This window comes from Puma concolor, chromosome B4, assembly GCF_028749965.1.
Source record: "Puma concolor isolate L17-30 chromosome B4, mPumCon1.1.hap2, whole genome shotgun sequence".
In the NCBI taxonomy this organism is placed as follows: domain Eukaryota; kingdom Metazoa; phylum Chordata; class Mammalia; order Carnivora; family Felidae; genus Puma; species Puma concolor.
In genome coordinates, this window is record NC_141673.1 from 136,811,970 (window position 1) to 136,825,323 (window position 13,354).

Consider the following 13,354-nt stretch of genomic DNA (forward strand, 5'->3'; position numbering starts at 1 on the left):
ACCTTCTAACGCAGTCATCTTGGGTGTTGGGATTCAATATGAATTTGGGGGGACACAACCCATTTTGTATATAGCAAGGGGCTAAGTTAGAAATGGGTATAGCATTGAAAAATGATTGTTGCACTTTTTTTTTTAACGTGTATTTATTTTTGCGGGAGAGAGAGACAGCGTGTGAGCAGGGGAGGGGTGGAGAGAGAAAGAGAGGGAGACAGAGAATGTGAAGCAGGCTCCAGGCTCTAAGCTGTCCGCACAGAGCCCGACGCGGGGCTCGAACTCACAGACCGTGGAGATCATGACCTGAGCCGAAGGCGGACACTCAACCCACTGAGCCACCCAGGCGCCCCTTGAGCAAGAAATGGTTGTCTCATGCCTTTGCAGAGCACAAGCAACTCACGAAAGCTAAGTAGCGAATGTATCCTCGGCCAGGCTCCAGGGCCGGCTGGCTCTCCGTGGGATCCACAGAGTGGCCGGATGGGGATCTGAGGCTCGCTGCCCTCTGTTCCTGGCGTTGTGAATCCTGTGATGCCCCGGGGAAGGTCCAGGGCCTCTCCTGGGTGTGGACGTAACCTGGCGAAGCCTTTGGACATCTACGATTTGGGAGCTAGGCCAGGAATGCCGTGTTCCTCAAGTCTTGGGTTCTAAGCGCTTGTTGATTGTTGACTTCCGCGTCTGCTATTCCTTTGTTCAGAGATGTCTCGGCCAAGTCCTTCCTTGTCCTGGGTGTGGTCCCCGCTGCTTGGGGCGCCGTCACTTTGGTACTTAGAGACCTGCACTAGCTTCCTCTTGGGTTTCTCTGCCATTCGCCTCTTCTGTTTCCATCCGAGCCTTTATGCTGTTTTCAGATTCAGTTTATACAGCAACTTCCCGTTTATTCAGTGTTCATGCTGGCTTTCTGGGCGGCCGCGTGGCGTGTGTCACCGTTCCCCCCCCCTCGGACTGGACGCTGCCTCCTCCTCCACGTCTCCCTCCCTGTGCCTCCCCTCAGCTCCTTCTCTCAGTCCAAAAATCCCTTCTTCCTCTTCTCCACCTGTAACACCTTTCCTGTCCTTCAGAGCCTGTGGCTGATTTTCCACCTGAGTCTTCTGCCCCTCACGGGTCCCTTTCTTCTTGGAACCTCCCCAGTTTTGTGCTTGACAGTATCTTCTTTTTGCCCACGGAAGTTTCTGAATAGATGCTAAGACAACAGGGCCCCGTATTCTTCAGCCCCCTGGATACCCAGCAAAATCGAGGCCCACCGGAGGCATGAAGTCACCCGCTGATGACAGATTTCTTGTCTTCCTTTTAGAACTGAAGCCTGGTGCTTAAGATTAAGAAAAGTATCGAAAACCACACGCGTGTCCTGGGAAGTGCTGCGATGTTACACTTCTCGGACACTCCCCTGCTGTGTTGAAGTGTTGTTGTTGTTGTTTTTTTCTTCTTTTGTCTTGCCAGCAATCAAAGAGAAGTACACGGACTGGACAGAATTCCTCATTCGTGATTTGACTGGTTCCCGGACGGCCCCCGCCAGCCTCCTGGAAGGTGTATGTATTGTTGTTATTCAGCTATTCTGTGTCTGAAGCATGACAGTTACATGAGCGTCTTTGCATATATCCTTCGGCAGGTGCATGTGTATGTGCGGATGTCTCCACCCAAATGGCCTCACTTCCTGTTTGTTTCATGAGTTGCTTTGGTTAATCTTACGGCACTCAAGACACTTCACCTGTGTTCCAGTCAATAAGTGGAAAATTTGCCTCACGTCTTTCAATAATAACGTTAGGATGTCTTTCCACTCTCCTGTACATTTAAGTCTCCATCCTATATTAGTGAATATAAAGTCCCGTGGAATAACTGAGCTTATGGAGGTGACCACTAAATATACGTGCTCTGGTGTAGTCTTGGGGTATACCGATAAGCGGTTCCATTGACTACTCCGTTCTTGGATGTATACCCTCATGATGATAACACACAGGTGTTACAAAATAATTGAATTAGCTTCCCCTTATGAAAACAAGGGGAGAATTGGCTAATCATATTTCAGTGCGGTTAAGGTATTTTTAAGGTACTGAGGAAAAAAATAGTTTAATCTGGAACCTTGATGGTTCATTTAACAATAATTTCGTGATAAAGCATTTAAATATTTACCATATGTAATAGGAGGAACAGTGCACTGTCAAAAATAATTACTGAGTTACCAAATCTGTTTGAAAAATGCCTCCCCCCCGCCCCAAACGGGGAAACACATAGTAAATAACAAGGAATACGGTGTGGATTTTGACACTCATTATTCTCTTAACGTTAACCGTAAATTTCCCTCTTCTCATCAATGACATTGACTTTTGGAGCACTGCTGTGTGATATATAGTTATCCGGTGTTGTTTTGTGAAGATTTTGCCTAATGTATTTGCTTATCTTAATGGCTCTTAATTCAATTGTTTGGTTAACAAATCAAAATGATGGTTCTTCACCCTTTCAGAAGGACAAATTGTCTTTCTCTGTTCATTCTTTTTTTTTTTTTTTTAAATGTATTTGCCCTCACGGCTGACTGAACAAACACCCTTTTCACGTCTTAACTTACGCTGAGAGGGTTGCTTATACGGGGCCGTAATTATATATCGTCTCTAAACTAACTGTCGGGTCAGGTGTAGAAATAACTTCACGTTAATTGTCGAATGTAGCCGATCATTAAACGTGGAAAAAACATGCCATCTACACCTCTTCACACAAGTATGAGAGAGTCTTAATCCTTAGAGTGGTAGCCAGTTTAAGATAAATGTCTGTTGGGTCACAGTACGAAGTGATAGCCCCATAGCAGATACATCTGTCTATGGGAAAAGTAGACATTTCGCTACCACATGTTTTCCAGCTCGAGGCAAATTGGGTGCAACTCTCCTTAAAAGCATGCTTATTTCGAGCAAACCCGGTTTTATCCGGGAAGGGTGATTTGTTTGGTGAGAACGAGAGCGCAAACTGTTATGTTCTGTTTACTTGCGAGTGTCGTCGGGCAGAGGGCTGGGTGAAATGTGCAAGTGTGTGTGGCGGGGGGAAGCGGGCAGGGGCGGGGCCGTGGGCGCGGAAAGGAGGGGGGAGGAGGGAAACGCCAGACTGTCTGCCAATAGCTTGGATGATGGTGTGAGAAAATATTATCTTCTGCTGTCATCTGTTTCCATGAGAACCTCAACATAAAGTTTAAAATAAGGAGTTTTGCTTCTGTTTAAACAGCCTCTGCGAGGGAAAGGCCCTATAGACCTCATTACAGTTGATTCCTTAATAGAACTTCAGGACTCTCACAACCCTTTTCAGTACTGGATAGTTAGTGTGATTGAAAATGTTGGAGGAAGATTACGCCTTCGCTATGTGGGATTGGAGGACACTGAATCCTATGACCAGTGGTTGTTTTACTTGGATTACAGACTTCGACCAGTTGGTTGGTGTCAAGAGAATAAGTACAGAATGGACCCACCTTCAGGTAAGGGCCGAGGCTAAGGCTGCTGGGAAGTACTTGGGAAAAACGTGTGGTATTTTCCCGGATACGCCTCTGGAGGCTTTGTTCAGGTCCGTGGACGTGCATCTTGAGCCTTTTAACTTAAGAATACTTTCTGTAGAAAACAGAACTCAAGGCCTCAGGTAATAATACTTTACGAGGGGAAAGCAGCGGAGGCTGCGGTGAAGTTTAATCTAGTTCCTTTGGAATCCCTGGTTCGCAAATGAAAGGCCCAGTGGACTGGGGCTTGGTCATATTCTCCCTTTTTCTTTAGGAATTTTGACGGTCTTGGAAGTAAGTTCCAAAATCTCTGTCTGTCCACCCATCCTTCATCCATCCATCCATCCATCCATCCGAATATCCAAACCAAATGCTTGTTTATATAATCTGTCCTGACCTGGAAATGGCAAAGAGAAAATCGTCATACGTTTTTTCCTGGCACATCAGGGATATTAATTCGCTTCAAAAGCACCGTCAAATGACTTTACGCAGACTTACTGGGACAAAATAGTGCATTATGCTTCCATACGTACCTCACCGGGCGAGAATCTCACTGTTCACAAACTGACCATTCTTGAACGTTCACTGTGTGCCAGGTGATTTTACATCTGGTGTGGTATTTGTTTTGATTGCAAAAAAGTGCTGCATGTTTGGTGTGAATATTTCCTTTTCCAGCAGAGAAAATTTGAGACTGAGAGTAAGCTACTTGTCCAAGGTCATCTAGTTTGAAGGGCGATGGCCCCTTGCCCCCCATTTCTTCCCGTTCCCCCTGCTGCCCATACTGGCCTTACCAGTTTTTTTAATGGGTATCCTCAGAACAAAAAAATGTTGGATAGGGAATTAAAGATGACAAGATAGAAATATTACTGTCTTCCAGAAATTTCTGTTTTTCATCCTGGTCCGTTTCACCAGATATACTGGAAGCAGAGAGCCAAGTATTTTATTAAAATTGCCGGAGATCTTTTTTCCTGCCATATTAGGTGCCGGTGCCCGTCTTGAGTCCGTGAAGCGAAGGAGTTAACATTCCTCCCTTCTGTCACTCAAGGGCTTTAATTGAAAAAAAAAAAAAAAAAAGTTCCTGGTTCTGTATGTCATGTATTTGCATTTATGTTGAGTTTAACAGGCATATAGACCCATAACATGGTATTTTATTAGTATTATTGTTGTCAACATTTTGAGAAGCAGCCAGGAAATCCATTTATACCCTGAGTAATTTTGGACTCTGATGACAAACAAAGGGCCTGTCAGTGTTGAGAAAAGATCTAAGCTCACATTTGCCTTGGGATTCATAACCTGGCAGGAGAAATTTACTTTGTGTGGGAAGTCGGGTGTATAAATCTTAGCTTAGTATCTAATTGCTTTATAAATTTTAGGAGATCCCTATATTTGCCAGTGTGAACATTTATAGCAAAGGATTATTACTTGCCTCTTAGGTTCTGTGCAGTGTTCTTTGCTGTGAAGTCTGGGGACTCATACTCCAAAGCAAGAATAATGGAAAGTGTCACCATAGAAACTTAGGAGATACTTGCACAGGAGAGCTCTCTCTCTCTCTCTCTTTCTGTCTCTTTTCGATAATTTAATGTCTTTATAAGACAAGAATAAATTGTGTTTACCGGTCTTAGTGAATTTCTGGACACGAATTGTCCATTCCACTGAAGAGTTCGTGAGTGTCCTTAAAGAATTTGGAGGAGGCCTTCGTCGTGAAGAAGTTTATTTTCTCAACATTTAAATTGTTGGCAAGAGAGGTTTTGTATGGGGAGAGGAAAATAAAAGGCAAAAGGACACTCAAGTGTGGCTTTTAGTTGTTCAGATGAGGTTCTTCATGCAAGATGAAAGCTGGGTTCCCTTGCCTCATGCAGCAGAACAACACGCGAGGTGGCGATTATAGTAGCTGAGTTTTATTTTATTTTCTTAAGTGTTTACTTAAATTCCAGTTAGTTAGCAAACAGCGTAATATTAGTTTCAGGTGCACAGTTTCGTGATCCATCCATTTCCTCCATCACCCAGTGCTCATCACAAGTGTGTCCTTGATCCCCATCGCCTAGTTCCCCCATCCCCCACCCGCCTCCCCTCTGGTGACCAGCGCTGTGCTCTCTATAGTTAAGAGTCTGTTTCTTGGCTTTCCCCGCTTCTCCCTTTCCCCCCCACCCCCCGCTCATTTGTTTTGTTTCTTAAATCCCACACATGAGTGAGATCGTATGGTGTTTGCCTTTCTCTGACTGGCTTATGTCACTGAGGATAATACTGCCCAGCTCCATCCATGTTGTTGCAAATGTCAAGGTCTCATCCTTTTTTACGGCTGAGTAAGACTCCATTGCATATAGAAACCACGTCTTCTTTATCCGTTCACCTATTGATGGACCCTTGGGCTGCCTCTGTCCTTTGGCCGTCGTGGATCATGCTGCTGTAAATGTAGGGTACCCGTGTCTTACACACGCGAACAGAACCCAGTACTTTGGGCCTGTGTAAATCAATTTCGAGACCCAGAGGGACTTGAAACTTACACGGTAGTGCTCTTCTCTTAAGGGAAATATAGGTGGGAAGAAAATTTCCGGCTTGCATAAAAATATTAGCTATTGTTCTTATCGCCAGACACCCTTAGCTAGACGAAAAGTGTTGACTGTTCAATAAGAAGGGGCTTTGGAGGTGTGGGGCGGAGGGGAGAGGAGAGATGGCTCAGGGTGCACCTGAGAGTAAGCCCTGCAGACCCACCCCTCCACGCCTGCCTTGCTGTGTCCCCACTAACTGCCACCTTCGCCAACACGAAGCGTGGCCCATCCTTCAGCTTTACTTTTTTTACTTGTTAAAGGGCCTGAGATTTCTCAACCGTTCGGTACAAATCAAGGCAGAAGTAAGGAGCAGTAGAAAGTGGCTGGATAGTTTTCAAAAACGCTAGGAAAGGGGGCTGCTCGTAGACCGTCTAGCAGAGAGAAAGCTACATTCCCTGTGTCTTCCCGTCTCTGGCTCAAACTGGAGAAGACAGGTCGGGGGAGGACAGAAAGAGGGTTCGAAGAAGCCCCCCCCCCCCCCGTGTCACACCCAGGGCGGTCCGGGGGGGCACGTGGGTGCTGACGGAGGAGGTTGAATCCAGCTTCGGTGAAGACTGGGTGAGGGAGCGGAAAATGATGAAACGCCAGGGGGTCGAGGAAGAGGGCAGCCACTTCCTGAAGTCCTTAGCGGTTCAGGCTTTATCGGGAGAGGACCGGAAATCCTGCCGGTAGCGGCTTCCCTTCTGTGCTGAACGGAAGGCAGCCTGCGATCAGACCCCAGCTCCTTCTCCAGCCACGCGGCCCTGGAGCCCTGCGCTCTGAGTGCTCTCCCTGCACCTCCGCTTCCTCTGTGTTCCACAGGCTTGCAAGGCACGTCCTGTCCTCGGGGGGCCGTTCTTCCAGATGCGGCATTGACCGTCCCCTCGCTTCGTTCAGACGGTCCCGTCGTGAGGGCATCTCCGTACCCCTCTAACCGAACATCTGTGTCTGATTCTGTGCTGCGTCCCCGGTGCCTGGCGCTTCGTGGGTGCTCAGTGAATATTTGTCTGGTGAACTGACTGAATAAAAAGCTGGGGATGTCTCTAGGGAGGGAGGGAACCAGCCAAGTCCAGCTTTTAAGAGCCAAATAATTATTGGGGCTGCGGACGCCAATCTGGAGGGGGAGACCTCCCCCAGAATGGCAAGAGCTGTGCTAGCCTTTTTGCCCCTGATGAGTAAGGGGAGTGTTTGAAAACAGGGTTGGATCAAGCAGAGATGCTCTTTGTTGTTGTTGTTGTTGTTGTTGTTTGAAATTTATTGTCAAGTTGGTTTCCATACAACACCCAGTGCTCATCCCAAAAGGTGCCCTCCTCAATACCCATCACCCACCCTCTCCTCCCTCCCACCCCCCATCAACCCTCAGTTTGTTCTCAGTTTTGAAGAGTCTCTTATGCTTTGGCTCTTTCCCACTCTAACATCTTTTTTTTTTTTTCCTTCCCCTCCCCCATGGGTTTCTGTTAAGTTTCTCAAGATCCACATAAGAGTGAAAACTTATGGTATCTGTCTCTCTGTATGGCTTATTTCACTTAGTATCACGCTCTGCAGTTCCATCCACGTTGCTACAAAGGGCCAGATTTCATTCTTTCTCATTGCCACGTAGTACTCCATTGTGTATATAAACCACAATTTCTTTATCCATTCATCAGTTGATGGACATTTAGGCTCTTTCCATAATTTGGCTATTGTTGAGAGTGCTGCTATGAACATTGGGGTACAAGTGCCCCTAGGCATCAGCACTCCTGTATCCCTTGGGTAAATTCCTAGCAGTGCTACTGCTGGGTCATAGGGTAGGTCTATTTTTAATTTTTTGAGGAACCTCCACACTGCTTTCCAGAGCGGCCGCACCAGTTTGCATTCCCACCAATAATGCGAGAGGGTTCCCGTTTCTCCACATCCTCAGCAGCATCTATAGTCTCCTGATTTGTTCATTTTGGCCGCTCTGACTGGCGTGAGGTGGTATCTGAGTGTGGTTTTGATTTGTATTTCCCTGATGAGGGAGATGCTGTCTGTTGCTGGGATCTGTTGTTGAGCACCCGGCCTGGCTCCAGGACCCACTCCGTGGGCAGGAATACGGCTCTGTGGGGTTCACGGTGATGTTCGTTCCTCTAGAAGAGTTCACGTGTGGCTCCAGCTCGAAGAAGCGGGCGGAGCTGGAAGAACGTGGACTTGGAGCCAGGGTCTGAGTTCCAGCTTCTTCTTGCACTTCTGTCCCTCGCTACAGAGCCCTGGGCAGCCCCTCTACTTTCCTCCTCTGCAAAATGGGGGTCATTGTACATTTGCCGTGCTGTGGAGCGTTGACAAGATACCGCAAGTGGTGGGCGTTTTCGACATACTCGTTCTGCGATCAGAGTCGTGTGGTTCTATTCGGGTTTCTAGGAAATTTGAGAAGGTTGTTGAGGTCAGTGGTCTCTTAGAGGCCCCCCGCTCTCGTGTTTCTGGATGTTCGGAGAGCGAGGTAGAGTCTTAACGTGTTGTTGCGGAAACTAAGGACAGGAAACCTTCTGAGGCCTTTTGCATCTCTGTCTCTCGATGTTTTTCCGTATTTTTTTTTTGCCTTCACCACCTTTATGGCAGCCATTTTTTTTCTTTGTCTTCCTGAGTCTGGAAATTTCTGAACTATTTCCCCGTCCAAAGATGGTTGTCGCTTTCCGTATTAGTTAGCCCAGGCGGCCACACAAAACGCGCGGAGGGCTTAAATGACACAGATGATTTTCTCGTGGTGTTGGAGGATGTGAGTCCGAGATGCGGGTGTTGGTAGGGTTGAGTTCTGGGGACAGCCCACTTCCTCCTCTGTGGATACCCTCTTCTTTATGTGCACGTGGAAAGAGAGAGAGACAGAGAGCTCGGTGCTCCTCCCGTCATGAGGACCCTACCTTCATGACCGCATCGAACCCTGATTACCTCCTGAAGGCCCCATCTCCAAACACCATCCCATTGGGGGTTAGAACTTCAGCGTGTTAATTTTGGGGAGATGCCAACATTCCGTCTGCAGCTTCCCAGTGTCTGGAAGCAAGCATAGACCAGTCTTTGCTCACTGGTGAGACAGGAAGGGGTGGTCGTTGCAGGGTGCATGAAAAGGGGGGGTCACCCCTCCAGGCTTTCCTTCAGTCGGAGGCTGCGAGCTCGTGGTCCTCTGCTCCCCTCCTGTTTTCTCTAGCCCTCGCCTCGCAAGAGCCGGCCAAATGTTCCGAGGGCGAGCGCCTCATTTCCACTTGGGCTTCTAGTTAAAGATGGGTCAGGCCAGATTTTAATTGCTTATTACTTCCCCGCAAACAGAAATCGACATGATACACTCTATTAAATTACCTGCAACACAATCATTTTAAGAAAATGGCTTATGTTCTTTTAATGGCGCTATTTATCGTCCATAAACTTGCTGGTGTAACCAAGCGCCTCTCTGTCCTAATGAAACACACACACGGAATATTGTTCTCTGTTTATTGGAACCGTGAGGTGTTTAGCTTTTGCAGGCGGTTGAGCATTCTGAAAAAAACCACATTTGATTTTCACCTTCTAAGAGAAGTGTACCTTGCCATGGGGTTAAATTCCACATCATAATATCCTCAGAAAGAAGACAAAGGATCTTAAGGTTGTAGGACAGAGACAAAAATCGCATGGAGCCTGGGTTTCTTAGTCCATCCAGGCTGTTCTAGGAGAATAAATACCACAGACTGGGCATTTATTATTTCTCCCAGTTCTGGAGGCTGCAGGTCCGAGATCAGGGCACCCACAGATTTGGTGTCCGCTTCCTGGGTCACGGGCAGCCGTCCTTCAGCATCCTCACATGGTGGGAGGGGCGAAGAGGCTCTCTGGGGGTCTCTTTTTATAAGGGCACTAATCCCGTTCGTGGGGGCTCTCCCCCTTGTGACCTCCCAAAGGCCCCACCTCCTAACCATCACTTTTGGGGAAGGATTTCAACATGACTTTTTGGGGGGACACCTTCTGAGATGGCGTGGTGGGCAGAGTGGTGCCCCGCCAGCGTGTGGGGACACCTGCCGGGGCCGGGAAGGGCTGTGAGCATCCCTGCTGGGGTCTGCACATCACCGTGCTCTGTTCTGGTGGTCTGGATCCAGCCCTGGCCAGGTGGGGCTTTTGCTCTGGTCTTGCATAGTTTTCATGAACCACTGTTCTCTTCCCCTCTTCTCTATCTCTGGGGCTCCCCAGCCCCCAGATGCCTCAGTTGCAGACTGCAGGGGTTCAGGCACCAGCACAGGGGACCTTCTCTTGCCTTTTCTCACCCTTTGTATCTTGTCTTTGACCAGCACCGTCCTTTTTCGTGACCTTGGCTCTCTTTTACCTACCGTGCCAAGGTTGAACTCCCTATTGACCAGCATCCAGATCCCTGGGACAGTGAATTTGTTCCTGTCTGCTCAGGAAATCTGGGCTCCTGTGTGTTCTTTCCCTCCTGAGGCTCTTGACCTGCTGCACTTGGTGTCCTCAGCCTTTGCTTCCTGGAGCAATTGTCTCCCTCTCACCGAGGTTTTAATGCAGTGCCCCTGAGCTGAACCATTGGTGCGTTTCAGGGAGTCCTTCTCCTCATGGGGCAGTTTATAAGGCTGTGAACCGGTCCCTCTTCCTCCTTTGTGGGACCCTGTGACCAGCGATTTCTTTGTCCTTTGTGGGACCCTGTGCCCCCCTCCTCACCTGTGCACGGTGGAGGGACCGTTGGTTCATTTTCTGGGGCCCCACTGTGTCCGCCCGAGTATGTCAGATACTGTGAAGGAGAATCACTTTCTTTTTGTGTTCCGATGTAGAAATGCCAAACTGGGGAAAAAAGATTCCCTAGAGGTAGAAGAGTATAAATAAAATGTTAAGGAGGATTATACAGTGTGCACAGCAGAGCCTGTCTGGTCACTCATAACCCTTGACGTGACTTTGCGTAATGGACAGTGAATGACAGTGGGCTGAACCTTGATAACTTGACTCCTTCCGGCAGCATCTTTCTCCTCTCGTAATTCTGGTAGCCTGAAAAGACTCGATAAACTGCTAAAACACAGGCACTCAGGCTCAAGGTGAGTTCAGAAGCTGTGGGTGTCAAAATATATGGCTGCATGCTGAAAAGCAGACATGCAAGAAATTAAAAATATAGCCCCAAAGGTTTAATGTTGCCTTTTAACTGTGCTTAAATTCATATTCATGTCCTAACGGTCTGTCTGGAGTAGCCTGGGTTGATATAGGGAAGGTATAAACATATCTCCTTCAAGTGAGTGCTTCTGCAAATCCTATTTTGATAAGGTCTTAAATCCGTGGAGATCAGATCATAAAATTCCCCTGCAGTTTCAGCAATCGGTGGAAACAGGGCTCAACACATTTTTTTTTCTCTTTCAGTTTTGCATTCAGCCAGAGTCACCTCCATTCGTCAATCCCTCTGTCCCCCACCCCCACCCCCTGGGGCGGGGGGGGGGTGGTGGAATATGGGCCACGTGGGGTGTGTTAGCAACATTTCAAGTGTAAATATTAAACTTGGTTGGTAAATTTTAATTCACCTTTTAATAATTTCCTGGCTCACGTGGGCTATTTTTAGCAGATGTGGGCTTAGAGGTTTAGTGAAAAATGGGCCATAATAACCGAAAATGCCAGATGAGCGTCGTGTCTAGTTTAGAAATTTATCGGGTCCTAAGTTCTTCATCAGCGGATGTGACTTCCCAGGTGTTTACATGGAATTTGGGGCAGCAGGTGATTGAAGATGGTGCTGGGGTGATTTATGCCATTAAATCACTTATAGAATGCCCGCCAGAATGCACGCCAGTGTCCCCTGAAGGGCCCTATTAAGTTTATTCTTCATGTCTGATCGCAGCGGCTCAAGTTGCTGTTGAACGTCAGAAAGTCCCCTCAGCAGGTGGCCTTTTATGGGGGCAGGGTGTGAGTGCTCACGGTCGCTGAGTGTGCCAGTGACTCTGAAAACCTGGAAAGTAAAATTCCAGGAAGAACCACCCAGTAGAATATGTGAGTCCTTACACGCTTCTGTGGTTTGCTGTTGATACAGAAATCTATCCTTTGAAGATGGCCTCTGAGTGGAAGTGTTCTCTGGAAAAATCCCTTATTGACGCCACAAAGTTTCCTCTGCCGATGGAAGTGTTTAAGGTAAGATGTCGGTTCGTAGCGACTTGTTTATTCTTTCTCAGACCGTGCGAGTTCTGGAGTGAAAGGTTCCTTAACGTCGAAGCGCTCCCCACGGTTGCAAAAGCTAGTTTCGAAAAGCTCGGCCGCTCCGCATTCGCGACGTTCCAAGTGTTTATCTGTGTGCTTTGACCACGCTTTGTAATCCTCACAAATTCTCGTCTTACGAAACACTCGTGGAACTGCCGTGGCTTTACTGTTTTTCTCCATAATGGGCTGGTATAGAGTCACGTCACCTCTTTTGCCCTCCTTCGCCCTTTACCAAAGGGACTGAAGAAGACGTAGCAGGCCTCGTTGGGTATTTGTTGGGTAAAACGAATCGACAGTGATGCGCCTCTTGGTGGTTCGGTTTTCTGGATGGCCCAAGAAATTTGTGCGAATACCTGCTGGGCGCGAGGCCTTGTAGGTGCTAACGGAAGGGGAATGGCATCATAAGCGGGAAAGGATCGCCGGGTTCTTAACGCTTTGAAATCATGCCCACCACTTAATATGAAGCCGTGGGCAGGGATGACCCATCCGGGCCAGAGGAGGGCCTCCAACGGCTGTTTTTACGCGGACCCTGAGTCTTGGGCGGTTCTAAACGTGGTCACAGCCGGCTGGCAGAAACTGGCTTCCTGGTCCCGAGGGGACACCTGTCTGCAGTACCTTTCACGTCCCGTGTGGGGAATGACATGAGGAAGGCGTTTAGGTGCCAGGGGCAGGAGGAGTTTAGGGCCTGGGCGCGGGCATTGGCTTCCTGAATTTTATGTACGCCCAAGTCGTGGCTCAGGATTTTAACCCGTCACAGCAGATCACGTGCCTTCTCGAGCCGCGCTTTTCCTGGTTTGTAACACCGGTTTTAACTTAAAAAGACCGCTTTTGAAACCAGGGATAAAATTACGTTCTGCAGTTTAATTGAGCGATGACTTTTACAGCGTTTTGATCCTGTTGCGCTAGACGAACCTCGTAAATAGAACGGGATATGGGGGGGGGGCGCCTGGGGGGCTCAGTCCCTGGAGCGTCCGACTCTTGATTTCGGCTCAGGTTGTGATCTTGTGGTTTGTGAGTTTGAGCCCCGAGTCGGGCTCTGTGCCGACAGCGTGGAGAGCCTGCTTGGGATTCTCCCTCTCCCTCTCGGCCCCTCCCCTGCTTGCTCTCTGTCTCTCAAAATAAATTTATTAATTAATTAAAAAAAAAGAATTGGTTGTTAGCAGTAGTGATTGTTGGCAATGAAGCAATATCTTGGGCATCTTTTTTTTTTTTTTTT

General features: G+C 47.9%; 1 protein-coding gene across 8 annotated transcripts in view; it reads left to right on the forward strand.

The window, feature by feature from the left end:
- The window catches only part of SFMBT2 (Scm like with four mbt domains 2), a 230,042-nt gene that overhangs the window by 107,673 nt on the left and 109,015 nt on the right, over positions 1-13,354 (forward strand). For 6 of the 8 annotated variants that reach the window (XM_086715006.1, XM_086715007.1, XM_086715005.1 and 3 more), the window contains exons 5-7: positions 1,432-1,520; positions 3,199-3,445; positions 11,975-12,072. In XM_086715006.1, coding sequence (XP_086571132.1) covers positions 1,432-1,520; positions 3,199-3,445; positions 11,975-12,072 — 434 coding nt within the window. The remainder of the gene's footprint in view (positions 1-1,431; positions 1,521-3,198; positions 3,446-11,974; positions 12,073-13,354) is intronic. The other 2 variants (XM_086715010.1, XM_086715009.1) reach the window with 2 other exon arrangements.